The 12,440-nt window shown below is 42.7% G+C and overlaps 1 protein-coding gene across 3 annotated transcripts in view; it reads right to left on the bottom strand.

Annotated features, from left to right (window-relative positions):
* adcy2a (adenylate cyclase 2a) overlaps window positions 1-12,440 on the bottom strand; it is a 53,673-nt gene that overhangs the window by 723 nt on the left and 40,510 nt on the right. For 2 of the 3 annotated variants that reach the window (XM_083541803.1, XM_083541804.1), the window contains 19 exons: window positions 12,249-12,360; window positions 11,948-12,075; window positions 9,594-9,752; window positions 9,373-9,505; window positions 9,108-9,284; window positions 8,911-8,954; window positions 8,552-8,632; window positions 7,185-7,254; window positions 6,992-7,089; window positions 6,609-6,693; window positions 6,278-6,415; window positions 5,693-5,812; window positions 4,234-4,418; window positions 3,409-3,493; window positions 2,436-2,594; window positions 2,054-2,200; window positions 1,878-1,979; window positions 1,117-1,231; window positions 94-218 (listed from right to left, as the gene is read on the bottom strand). In XM_083541803.1, the coding sequence (XP_083397929.1) occupies window positions 94-218; window positions 1,117-1,231; window positions 1,878-1,979; window positions 2,054-2,200; window positions 2,436-2,594; window positions 3,409-3,493; window positions 4,234-4,418; window positions 5,693-5,812; window positions 6,278-6,415; window positions 6,609-6,693; window positions 6,992-7,089; window positions 7,185-7,254; window positions 8,552-8,632; window positions 8,911-8,954; window positions 9,108-9,284; window positions 9,373-9,505; window positions 9,594-9,752; window positions 11,948-12,075; window positions 12,249-12,360 (2,263 nt within the window). The remainder of the gene's footprint in view (window positions 1-93; window positions 219-1,116; window positions 1,232-1,877; window positions 1,980-2,053; window positions 2,201-2,435; window positions 2,595-3,408; window positions 3,494-4,233; window positions 4,419-5,692; window positions 5,813-6,277; window positions 6,416-6,608; window positions 6,694-6,991; window positions 7,090-7,184; window positions 7,255-8,551; window positions 8,633-8,910; window positions 8,955-9,107; window positions 9,285-9,372; window positions 9,506-9,593; window positions 9,753-11,947; window positions 12,076-12,248; window positions 12,361-12,440) is intronic. The other variant, XR_014533696.1, reaches the window with a different exon arrangement.

The raw sequence follows: 12,440 nt of genomic DNA, 5'->3' as shown, positions 1-12,440 counted from the left end.
AGGTCTCCACAAAATAGGCTGCCCTGCTTACCGTAACTGTTCCATTCTACTGCTTTAGATGGTTTGATGGACCAGGATATGAATGGAACAAACCTGTATTTTCCCGAGAACTCCTGTGCTGTCCATTCTGCTCGCTACGTTCACTGTGTTCCCCCAGATGTCGTATTGCGGTTTCTGGGCTCCGATGACCCCTGCGATCACGGGTCCATGGTTAATCCCTGTATATTACGGAAAAAAACACGTTTTAACCTTAGAAATGGGAAAACTCAATGAGGGATCACTCGTTTAACTGTTACAGTTTAATCCAATGGTGTTTTCAGCCAAAAAAACTAAACAAACAGCCGCTAGATTTGGATCTGATTAGCCGGAAAACAAAAGTCGAACGCAATTAATCGCAGCCCGTGTTAATAATGTAAAAAAAAAAAAAAAGCAAATCGAATCACATACACACTCGGGCCTTAATTGAATATCTGTAATTGAATTGATTTCACGCTGGCCTGCTCAAAGCTTCCACGCTGCCGAGATCATTCATTTCGCTGACCACCTAAAATGGCGTAACCGTTATTTTGATTTAACACGACTCTATTTTTCTAGAGAGACAATAGGAGAGACTGAACCAGATGAGAAATGCTGAGAAATGAAAGGAAAGCAGATGAAATCCTCCAGTGGTGCTCGAAGGCTCTCTGGAGGTTAAGGGATGACGGCAATATCGCGGCTACTTGATTTAAGGCTGGGGAAAATTGCAAGCGTGGCGATGGACTTGCGCCAGGCTCATCTTGAAATGTGCAGAATCAATATAAAAAAAAGAAATAAAGAAAGAAAAAGAGAGAAGGTGCCTCTCTCCATTTTTGTGAGACTGAAATTGGGCTTGGAGAAACATCAGGCCTGGAACGTTCCGTTCCAATTTGGAGAAACGTCAACTCCGAGATCTAATATGCAGATGTCGGTTTGATTCCGGTCGCTCATTCGGGGGAAGCCTGCCATCTCGGCATGTGCAAAATCAATACACGAGGTTCCGGATTAAAGCTAATGGATTCGAGTGCCATAAAAATCACATCCAATTGCCATCAATCATCAAGATCCATTTCTTGCTGATTCCTGCAAAAAAAAACGTACCAACTCTAAGCTTGAAGTCATTGAAGGAATGCTTGTTGATGACGTCGAGTTTTCCGACCAGCGCGAAGGCGAACTCCACCATGGTCCCGATGTGCATGTACTGTCTGTCGTGTTCCTGAAATGAATCACAAACACAATCATCTGAATGCATCATGAGCACAAAGTCTCAGCCTTTTCATACACCTGAAAATAAAACTGCTTTGTGACGTCATTGTTCCCCTTAAATCTAAACTTACAAGAGAAACATCGACACCAATGCAACATCTGATTCACCCTTTGAAAACGCCATTTTTTTGGAAGATCTGGATGCAAATTATAGTAAACAAGTGCAAAAACCTCCCAGAGTATTTGATTTATTAAGTATTTAAAGGTGGGGGTTGTAGATTAGTGGTTAAGGCACTGGATCCAAAGGTCATTAGTTCAAATCCCAGCCACACCAAGCTGCCACTCATGGGCCCCTGAGCAAGGCCCTTAACCCTATAACTGCTCAGTTGTATGAATGAGTGGTTATGGATAGGTTCTTACCTGTATAATTATAATAATATTTGCAAAAATTGTGTGTTGTGGGTGAAAAAAAGCATTCACAAAAGCATCATGAAGGTAAGGGAGCAGCCACCAAGGTTGGATTCTAGGCCACATTGAGTTTCCTCTGAGCTACCAAAGTGTGTTTATAGAGATCTAAGGTGGCTAAACTGCCCCCTACCTGGAAAATGTGTAAACCTAGAGATGCCATGTCGCCTCAATTCCCCAACTCTTTTTACCTGTGCATGTTCAGGTGTAGCGTTTAAGCCTGTCGCTGCCATGTACGTGCTCCCGATCGTCTTAATCTTCTCAACTCCACTAAACTTGGGCTTGGAGAGCAACTGCAGAGGAAGGAGAAGTTTTTAGCAACCTGGAACTCCGTTACATGAGCGACGTGTTGATAACGGACAGATACCTCGTCGAAGTCGGCGATGATTTCGTTCAGCAGCCTGAGACACTCGAGACCTTCTTTGTTAACGTCTGACTCTGTGTAGAACTCTTTAAAGTCCGGGATGGAAGCGAACATCACACAGACCAGGTCGTAGGACTGGTGATAGAGATCCTGACACACACATTTATGTTTTTTTTATTATTTACTTAAATACTTTATATTTTTAATTGTTATATTCAAATCAAGTAAATCAAAAATATAAAGAATTTTGCATTTTGTTTTTCCATTCTGTTCTAGAAAATGTTGCTTTTTTTGGTGGATCTGCTCTGCTTTCACATTGTACGGTTCCTCATGGGTTCTTTTGGGCAGGTTGGACGTTTGAGGTTAAATGTAAAAAGGTTCTCACCTCGTTCTTCCAGTTCCGGGCCAGGAAGTGTTCGGCCACATGAGCAGGCAAAACGTTCTCGAGCAGGACACGGTTGAGGTTCTCCATGGTCTCGATCTCCTCGCACTCCTTCTTGAACTTGTTCTTCCACAGGAAGTCCAACCTACAGTAATATTCAGTCTGTTACAGGAGGACACAGAGGTGAAGAGACGGGAGGTCACCGAGCTCCTTTTACTGACAGGACAATACAGCAGTTCCACAGAGAGAGAGAGAGAGAGATGAAGAAAAAGATGGAGGTGAAGATAGAAAGAGAAGGAGAGAAATGAAAAAGGCAGAGAGAGTGAGAGAAAACTGAAGACTAAAGCACTTTGTTGTTAGACAGATTGTAAAAATATAAGACAAACAAAGAATTGAACAGAACGCAGAGACGATAAGCAGGAAATATTCACATCAAAAACGGTTTTCCACCATATGAAAATCTTGAAAATGGGCGGAGTTTGTGCTTTATACGTTCCTGAAGGCGAGCAGCTGCAAGAACGTCTTTTAAACTGATTTATTTATTGATAATTGTTCCCTTTTCTCACAGATACATTACCTGTAACCATAAACGGATATAAAAAACCCATTAAAACATCAAAAGCCACAAGATAAGCTTTACGCTTGGCAGATCTTCAGCTTCACTCAGAACCGCCCACTTCATAAGCACTTATGGTTAGCCCTAACCCTAACCCCAATCTCGAGTGGATACTCCTCTTCAGTAAACCACTTTTGTGTTGATTCTGATGCATTGTTTGGATCATTGTCCTGCTAGAAGATCCGACCACGACCCATTTTTTTATTACCAGAGGGTGCCAATATTATTGAAGGACATTATTTATTATTTAGAGTCATGTTTGTAAAATAAGGTAAGATAACCCTAGAAAACCTTCAAATGTTCTTCTCCGAACCTTTCCATGGTATGTTCAAGAAAGCAGAACGGTGGCGATTTGCTCACCTGACGTGCCAGCACAAGCAGGGTGACGAAGAAGATGAAAAGCGACACCGAACCCATAGTCTTCAGATCCTTCAGCACTCCTGGCCTGTGAAGATCGAGCAAGAGCGAGAGATCTATGAGTGCAGCTGAAATAACATCACCTTCGGTCACCGAGTGGCGCCGTCTCCAGCCGTTTATTAATAAACGATCGTCAGTGCGTGTTAGCTTTAACACCATTCCCACATTCCTGCCTGAGCCAAGCTCCAAAAAATATCAGCCCCAAATGCTCTTCGTTCCTTTTAGAAACTTGAGCGAAACTGGTAATAAACTAAACGGGCAACATGGAGAACAAATGTTCCACTTGCTCTAAATTCCTTCCAATCTGAAGTTCTACAGTCTAAATCTGATTTCCTGTTCCATCATGGCTCCTTACTTCTTGGAGAGGTGGAAGCTCATTGGTTGAGGCATTGCACTTTGAAACCGAAGGGTTACGAGTTCACATTCCAGCACCACCTAACTGCTGGGCCCTTGAGCAAGGCCCTCAAAGAGCAAGCAACCTACAACTGAGCATTTGCGGATTAAGGGTCTTGCTCAAGGACCCAGCAGTGGCAGCTCGGTGGTGCTGGAGTTTGAACTTGTCCTTCTCCACTGAGGTCCCACCACCATAATTCGGATTGGATATGGATATTAAGTATTGAGGATGGTTCCCTTTTCAATCTGGTTCCTGTCAAAGGTTCTTCCTCAGACCATCTCGGGAGCTTTTTTTCTTGCCACTGTTGAGATGCTAAAATGAATATTTAACTGTAAAAGCTGTGTTTACGTAGCAAACGGATCAGACTCTATTACCTGTCCAGGACCTTGTCTTTGTACAAGAACTTGCTGTATTCATCGAGTAACGACGCATGTGTCTGAAGGATGATGATGTTGTAGGCCACAACAGCCATCAGCATGATGAGCATCTTCAGCTCGTAGTTGATCCTCAGGAACACGGAGCAGGAGATAAGACCCAGGATGCAGCTGTAGATGAAATACTGACAAAAGAGCACCAGGGTCACAAACCTGAAGAACATCCTTAGAGACATGAAGATGATGCACACCAAGCTTACTAAAGCTCTCTACCTGCACCTGGTTACTCCTAACTGCAAAAGAATGGAGAACAGTAACATGATTCCATTTTGAGATGTTTCACTAGATTTTCTGAAGATTTGTGGAGAGTTATCCACAAAGGGTGGTAGTAAAGTGATGTAGGTGAAAAGCTGAGGAGGTTCCTGGAATGCAGTCAGCGTTCACATTCATATTAACAGTTTGGAGGAAGAACCACATATGGCTGGAAAAGTCGGTGGAAAGCGCGATAACTGTAATAGATTATGCTGAAGTTCAGCAGATGATTTAGAAGTTGCTCAAATTTGACCAATGGCATTGCCCTGGTTTTTTGAAGTTCATTCTGACCTTGAAAAATGCAGCTGTTGTCGAAGTTCCCAGAAACAGAGTGGACCGAAATACCCATAATGACCAGATGATCAGGACGATTACAAGAAGCCATTACAACACCAGAGGTTTTATTTAGTGATCCCCAGATGGTTGAGCCTAAACTTAGTTTGCAATGTGAACCGTCTCAGGGTGAGAAGAATCAAAGAAATGAAGAACTTCACCATGTAACATGGAGTAAATATGGCGGCTATGTGGAAGATCTCCTGAGCACTAAAACCCTATCAAACACTTTCAGAATAAATTGACTGCACAAATCACTCTACATGCACAATCCAAACATCTAGTGGAACATCTTCCCAGAAGAGTGGAGGTTATTGTAACAGTAAATGGGGATTAATTATACTGTAGAATGCAATGTTCTGAAAGAACATATCGTCAGATGTCCACAAGCTTTCATCTATAGAGGGTGTATGTTCCTAATAAGGCACCAGAGGCTCAACAGTCTGGCGGGATCCTGTCACTGCTCAGTTTATTCACATAGCAACATTAAGGAGAAACATTACACGAGGCTTTGCAGAAATACGAATCAATCTCTTGGTCCTGGACAATCCAGCTACATCCTACACCAGGCTCTACAGTACAGGCACCAGAATATCATTCAGAATGGAGAAGTTTGGCCAATGGGGGCAAAGAGAGTGAAGGAGATCTGGATTGAAGTGTTGGAGCTACTAGAAGGCTGGATATCAGGTATACCTGGAACTTACAGGCATCTTGGAATCTTACAGACAAATGGGTGCCACAATGTGAAAAATGTGAACTCGTCCAATGAGAGCAGGAGGACGAACTCTTTATACTCGTTGCACAATTTACTTACAGGAAGGTAGAAATTGTTCTTCTCCAGGTGAGCGACCGGACGCCCGTCAGGTGGAAGAAGCGTTTCGTTGGATATATTATACGATGGGAGATGATGGGTCTGGTTGTCCTGGAGAAAGAACTGAAAAGAGAAAAAATCCAAAGACGTCGGATACAATTGACTCCCAGTTTAGTTCAGAACCACCATCAAAGTCTTTTTCTACACTTTTTATATTTCTACATTGATAATATCAGATTTAAAGGTCGTAGATGATCTCTGGTCTCCATGGACTACAGCGCCCAGTCACCAAGCTGCTAATTGAGTGCAGATGTTCCTCATTACAACACACTCTGGGTGATTATTTGCTCAGTTTCACTAACACTACTAAAGTGTTCTTTACTATATTTTCTAGTCTTGTTTGAGGATGTTGAGGGAACCGAGAACAGAGGCTTTCCACTGCGTCCACTCTACTGATCGATTAGCACCAGCAGATCCATTTCATCCTTCGCTTCACTTTTCCTGATTGTATAAACGACAGCGATTTGTCTTTAAACCCATTAAAAGTGTAAAATACTATGTGATGTTTAAACCAGAGCACAGACTCACCATGTTGAAGATAGCCATGACCAGGATGAGGGTGGTGGTTGCCATGGTCACAGTGAGACGGGGCCATGGCTTGTTTGCAATGATGACGGACGATCGGAGAATCCAGAGCCACGAAGCGGATGCTGTTTTACTGAAATGCTAAACAGAATATAAACATGAACATATACACATTTTCTTTTTTTTCTTAAAGTCTCCAGTTTAACTTCGAGCCAAACAGAACACCAGAAAGAACTTCCAAAGTTAAACACTGTTAAACATTTACTGCTAATAAAAAACGTATGGCTGTGCATCATTTCCTTCACGTATCAAATCTGTGTTAATAAACTCTTACCAGGAGATGTCCGATGAAGCAAATGAGCAGAATCATGGAGAGGATGAGGAACGCAATCCCGAACGAGATTCCCAAAACGACGGTCCTGCAATTCATCACAAAATATTTCAGCATAGAATCAAATCGTTTACGAGGCAGAAAATCGTCAAGGAAGCGTCGGCTGTGACCCTGTGAAGAATTCCACGTGCTTCTATATGAGAAGTTTATTGTTTTTCCATGGAACTGTAAGATGGTAAGATGGAAGATCTTGGATTTTGTAAGATGAAGGATTCGTTCTACATTTCTACACAAGTTCATGTCACTTTGCGGCTCTAATGCGTTTTTAATGAATTAACGTGTGATATTTAATACCACAGACTTGTTCTGAAACTAAGAAGACTCACTTTGGCAAAACGAGGATCTGAACGATGAAGATGCAGAAGAAGATCAGGCAGGCGCAGGTGACGTAGTACTTGAAAGCTGGCAAAGTCGTAGCTCGGTACTGTGAGAAGGAAAACAGGGAGCATTGATGAGAAATTTAAACGCTTATAAAATACACAAATAAACACAATCATTATAACAGGATTGGAAGCGAACCTCCTTCTCTAGGGTTTTGTTGTGAAAGAACAGCGATATTCTTTGAATGTCCTCCGATTTCAGCCACTGCCTGAAGGACAAGAAAACAGACTTAGCATCAAAATATTTACATTAATAAAGGTATCAGAAAAATGCTATAAGATGAGAACGAGAAGATAAGATGAGAATGCTTTCAAAGGAAGAAGTGTTAAATGAAAGTAAGTGAACAGAAGAGAAATCCAAATCATATCAGTATTCAGTGTGACTACCCTCTGCCAGCGAAACAGCTTCCATTCTTCTACACTTGCACAGTTTATTTTTTTTTAAGGAACTCAGCGGGTAGGTAGTACCAATCATCTTGGAGATCTAATGTTGAGATCAGGACTCTGTGGAGGCCAAAACTCTCCCTTCTAGGTGTCTATGCTGAAGATAGTTGGCTGTGTGTTTGCGCTCATTGTGCTGCTGCAGAATAATTTCGGGACCAATCAGACGCCTCCCTGATGGTCCTGCACAATAGAGATGATGGATCTGCCTGAACTTCTCAGCATTGAGGACACCATTAATCCTGCCCACATATCCAACTCTATCTGCAGAAAAGCAACTCCAAACCTGCAGGAAAACCTCCACCACCGTGCTTCACTGTCTCCTGCAGACACTTATTGTGCTGCTCTCCAGACTTTTAGCAAACATCCTGCCTCCTGCTGCAGCAGATGTTTCAGATAAAGGCTCATCAGTCCAGAGAACCTGCTGCCATTTTTCTGCCCCCAGTTCCTCAGTTTTCTTGCAGAGTTAATTCTCTAAGCCTTGTTTCCAAATTGGAGATTTGGCCCGAGTCCCACTGAAGTGAAGTGAGCATTATGCGTCTTTCATCTGCGTCATTAAGTTTCCTTGACCAACCACTGTGTCTACACACCTCAACATCGCCAGTTTCTTTGTGCTCCTATTAGCTGGAACAGCACATCTTCTGCTTCAAGATCTTTGCCTGGGAAAGACAATGCTGATGCAGCAGAACAACCTTGTGTCAGTCTTGCCATGGTGTAGAACCACTACATGAAGAAGTCTTCCACAACCTCACCTTAGTAGCGGAGTTTGGCTCCTCGCCCAATTCGAAACTCGTACACATGTTTCTGTTTAACTTCATGATCAACCTCCATATAACTGATGATCAGTCTCCCCTGATTTTGCGGGACGTTCCAAAGTGTGCGTGCGTGTGGACTGAAATCCAGAAGGTGGTCACACCAAGAACCGACTTCTTTCAGATTTTCTATGGTCCATTTACTTTACATTTTATAGACTGATAAAAAAAAATGTCTAATATACATTTTTGATGAGCACCTTCTATTTATTTGTTTGTTTGTAAAATGCAACGAATGTAAGGAACGACCTACTTTTGGGAGTTGATCCCGTCGAACGTTCGAATCATGCGTTCGTTCAGCTCCTCCTCGAATCTCTTCTTCTGAGATTTCGTTCTGTGGAGAAACAAACAATTTTCCAGCTAAATTCAGCTGAACGTGATGCTACGGAAGCTCGATTTGAAACCTCACTGGTCATCATTCGGAGATGCACCAAATGCCAGAGATCCATTAGGAGCTTTAAAAGCCAATAAAATCGATTCTAAATGAAACACTATAATGATGAGTGAAAAACAGAATACAGCCCCCCACTCTCTCTGGGGGTCTTTCATCTGATTAGTGCAGAACCATGGTGCAGAAGAGCAAACTGAACTGCTTTCAAAAACACTTCCTACCTTTCCGAGCGCCTCTGGAACTGATACTGACCCAGTGGAACATCCTAGAAGAATGTCATCAAATATGATTAGTACAGTGTGGAAAACGTTTCTTTCACCTGTGTGGTGGTGCATGTTAGCAATCAATTTCATTCAGCTCATTATCCATTCATAATTACGAGCGAGTTGAAGGTCACCCAGATGTGGCCGTTACTCACAGAGGTGTTAATCTTGCCATTCTCGTTGGTCATGCTGTCCCGGTGGTGCAGGTTGGCGAACGGCTTGGCGGCGCCCCAGGACTCCAGGTAGCGGGTCATCCGGACCGACGCTCTCATCTTGGCACCGTCCAGCGTGTGTCGGGGTCTGTAGTGGTGCTGAGGACTCCTCCTCTCGGCCTGCACAACCAATCAGACGTTCAGTTTTCACAATTACGCAGACGCCCTCATCCAGAGTGACTTACATTTAATTCCTACTCTACTGTACCTTTGGGTTGATTACCAGGTAGGTCACTACCCCGTGCTCTTTCAGGTAAGGGTCTCGCTCCTGGCCGTAGCCATCCTCCACTTTATACGCCCCGTTGAGGTGCTCCAGAGTGACCGAGGTGATGTGAACACGTCTGGAGCAAACAAAGAAAGAAATCTGCTCGCTCTTGTAAACCTTGATATGGATTTATAGTCACAATGAAACAGAGCATCCAAACCAACCCTGGTACACCGCCAGCCTCCATGTGATTGGCCAGAGTCACGTCATGTGACCAGACGTCATATTGCCACTTCTGGAGGCCGATGACGCCACAGAGGACGTTGCCCGAGTGAACCCCGACTCGCATGTTAATGTCTACGCCGGTGGCGTCTCGCACTTTTCTAAAGAAGAACACACACACGCACAAGTATGCAAAACAGGTTTCGTAATTAGTTTGCGACATATTCCAGGATCAGTGTGTGTGTGTGTGTGTGTGTGTGTGTGTGTGTTGTGAAGCAATGAGCACAAGCACATGTTTGTGAGTCTCTATGCCTTCAGGAGAAATTGAAGCCTTGACACAGTAACCCTCCTGAGAGAGAAGATCAGTGCGCTGAGAAATGCTTTGCCCAGAAGTGTTTCTTACCACACACCGCTTGCAAAAGGTCATGAGTTAAAAAACATAAAATACACACACCAGCATTTATAAACACTACAAATCTCATTAAACACATCGCTGGATCTCGGTGTTGAATGTTTGTAACTGGATTTCTGAACTGGAGGTGGGAATCCGTGTTAGTTTGTTCCAGGAGATACCCTATTAATCCTGTCCGAAAGTGAAGAAGTCCATGCCACGCGCTTCACAGCCGCCGTCCGCAGGCTTTTCTTTAAACCGCGATAAAAGGATTTACTTCAAAGGGATCCTTCTGAAAGCATTACTGAGAAGAACAACTAATGGAATGGAAAAACAGGAGCGGGAACCGACGAGTGCTTCTCAAAATGTCAGTGGAGTTTTGGACACGCTTCCACATTGTACTTCAAGGACCGAATCACTTAATAACGCTAAAGTGGAAATACCTGGATGTCCAAATAAATAAATAAATAAAATCATTGTGTTTCAACAGAAATCCTTCTTTTTTTTTTTTTAAATAAAAACTTTATGGACAAAAGTATTGGAAAAGCCTGAAAGCCGTCTTTGGAAATTTTTGTCTGTTTGATCTGCTTTCCTTTGGTTGGAAGATGTAGAAGATCTGCTCTAAATCCTATTGAACACCTTTGGGATGAATGTGAACACTGACTGCACCCCAGGAACCTCCTCACCTTCTCATCTACATCACTACCTGACTTTATCAACACCCTCCATCTTCCAGAAGAGTGAAGGAAATTATTAGACTAAATGTGGACTTGGACATTTGAAGCGCAGGTAATCTTATGGTCAGGTGTCCACAAATGTTTGTGTACGAAGTGTAAATAATCACGGTCTAACCAAAACAGATGATGCTTCTTTTCTTTCTTTTGAATGCGGTCCAGTTTGGATGTTCTGGTTCGCAATAAAACTACACGATTTCTTTACCAATGGACTTGTTGCTCACGTTCTTCTTTGACCCGTCACCTCTGGAGCACAGAAGGGCAAGGGCCCCTAGAGGGGCGGATTGGCGATACCGGTGGGGGTTTGAACTCCTGACCTTCCGATTGTGGAGTCTGAATACTTTTTTTTTGTACAGTGTATAAATGAAACCATGACCCAATTCTTCAGCACATTATTTTTATACAGTTAGCTTTCAAAGCTCCAGTACAAACCCAAAGTGTCCTCCAACAACCATGACACCATGTTTCATCAGAAATGTTTGGGGGGAAAAAAAGGCGTGAGAACAGTTTGAGAAGCTCCATTCCATTCAGGAGACGAGCTCCGAGCAGCATGCGCTAGCGTGAACAGAACGTTAGCGACATACCGTCCAAACGTCATTTATAACGTCATGATTCTGGCACAGCTGTTGCTGAATCTTTCGAGCGCCGCAGCAGTCAGTATTATAAAAAGAGTTTTTTTTTCCTGATGAGAAATGAAGTTGTATTTAAGTGTATGAGCTAGCATGAACTCGGCAGCTCCAACGCTGACTAGCGCAAGGGCTAGTCATCATATTATTCTTATTTGAAATCCTTTATATTGGGTTGATTTGAAAAGTCTCATGCTGACAGGATTCGTCTGCGATCCTGACACTTTATACCCTCACATCTAACCTTTGCTTTCTTCACTTGAAGGTTTTTGTAGCTGTTCTTTAGACTTGTTTACACTCCATGGATGAAGAGACTTTCTGCTTTTATCGTCCTAAACTATGGAATTCACATACTGAAATGTTTCTGTGGTGATTTCTAAATGAATTATACTTATAGGACTGTGTTTTCTGTAAAGTGGATGGATTTCCATCCATATGTGGTTCCTCCTCTGTGGAAGCTCACAATTGTTCATGAACATGAAATTTCCATTTCACTTGGACCCAAACCTGTTCCAGCACATGTCCCACGTTAACAAATAAAATGTATATATATATATATATATATATATATATATATATAGAAATATCTCACAGATGTTACTTACTTGATGGCCTCACACATGTCCAGGCCCATCTTCACACAGTTTTTGGCATGGTTATGTAAAGACTCCGGGAGGCCGGACACACAGTAATAACAGTCCCCGAGAATCTTAATCCTCATACATTCATTTTCCTGCATAAAATATTAATAAGAACAAAAAGAATAAATCAGATAAACTCCAACATGTCCCGTCGTGTTGATGTACGTCACGCTGTTTCGAGACAGAACGAGAACATTAGGGAATAAAATGGAGCATGACTCATTTCAGGGCATCTGATTTACTACCATCTCCCTCTGAGTCTTACCTTCGCGATCTGATCGAATTTGCCAAAAAGCTCGTTGAGCATGTGGACGAGTTCTCCAGGAGAGCAGTCGCTGGCCAAACGAGTGAAGCCAACGATATCAGCGTACAAAATACTGCAAGGGAAGCGATTTTCATCAGACAAACTCCAAACAGAGGGACGATGAAGACTGAGATTATTATTAAGACTTGTGTT

This window comes from Silurus aristotelis, assembly GCF_946808225.1.
Source record: "Silurus aristotelis genome assembly, chromosome: 1".
Taxonomy (NCBI): Eukaryota; Metazoa; Chordata; class Actinopteri; order Siluriformes; family Siluridae; genus Silurus; species Silurus aristotelis.
The sequence above is the reverse complement of the archived record's forward strand: the minus strand, read 5'-3'. Positions and strand labels throughout refer to the sequence as shown.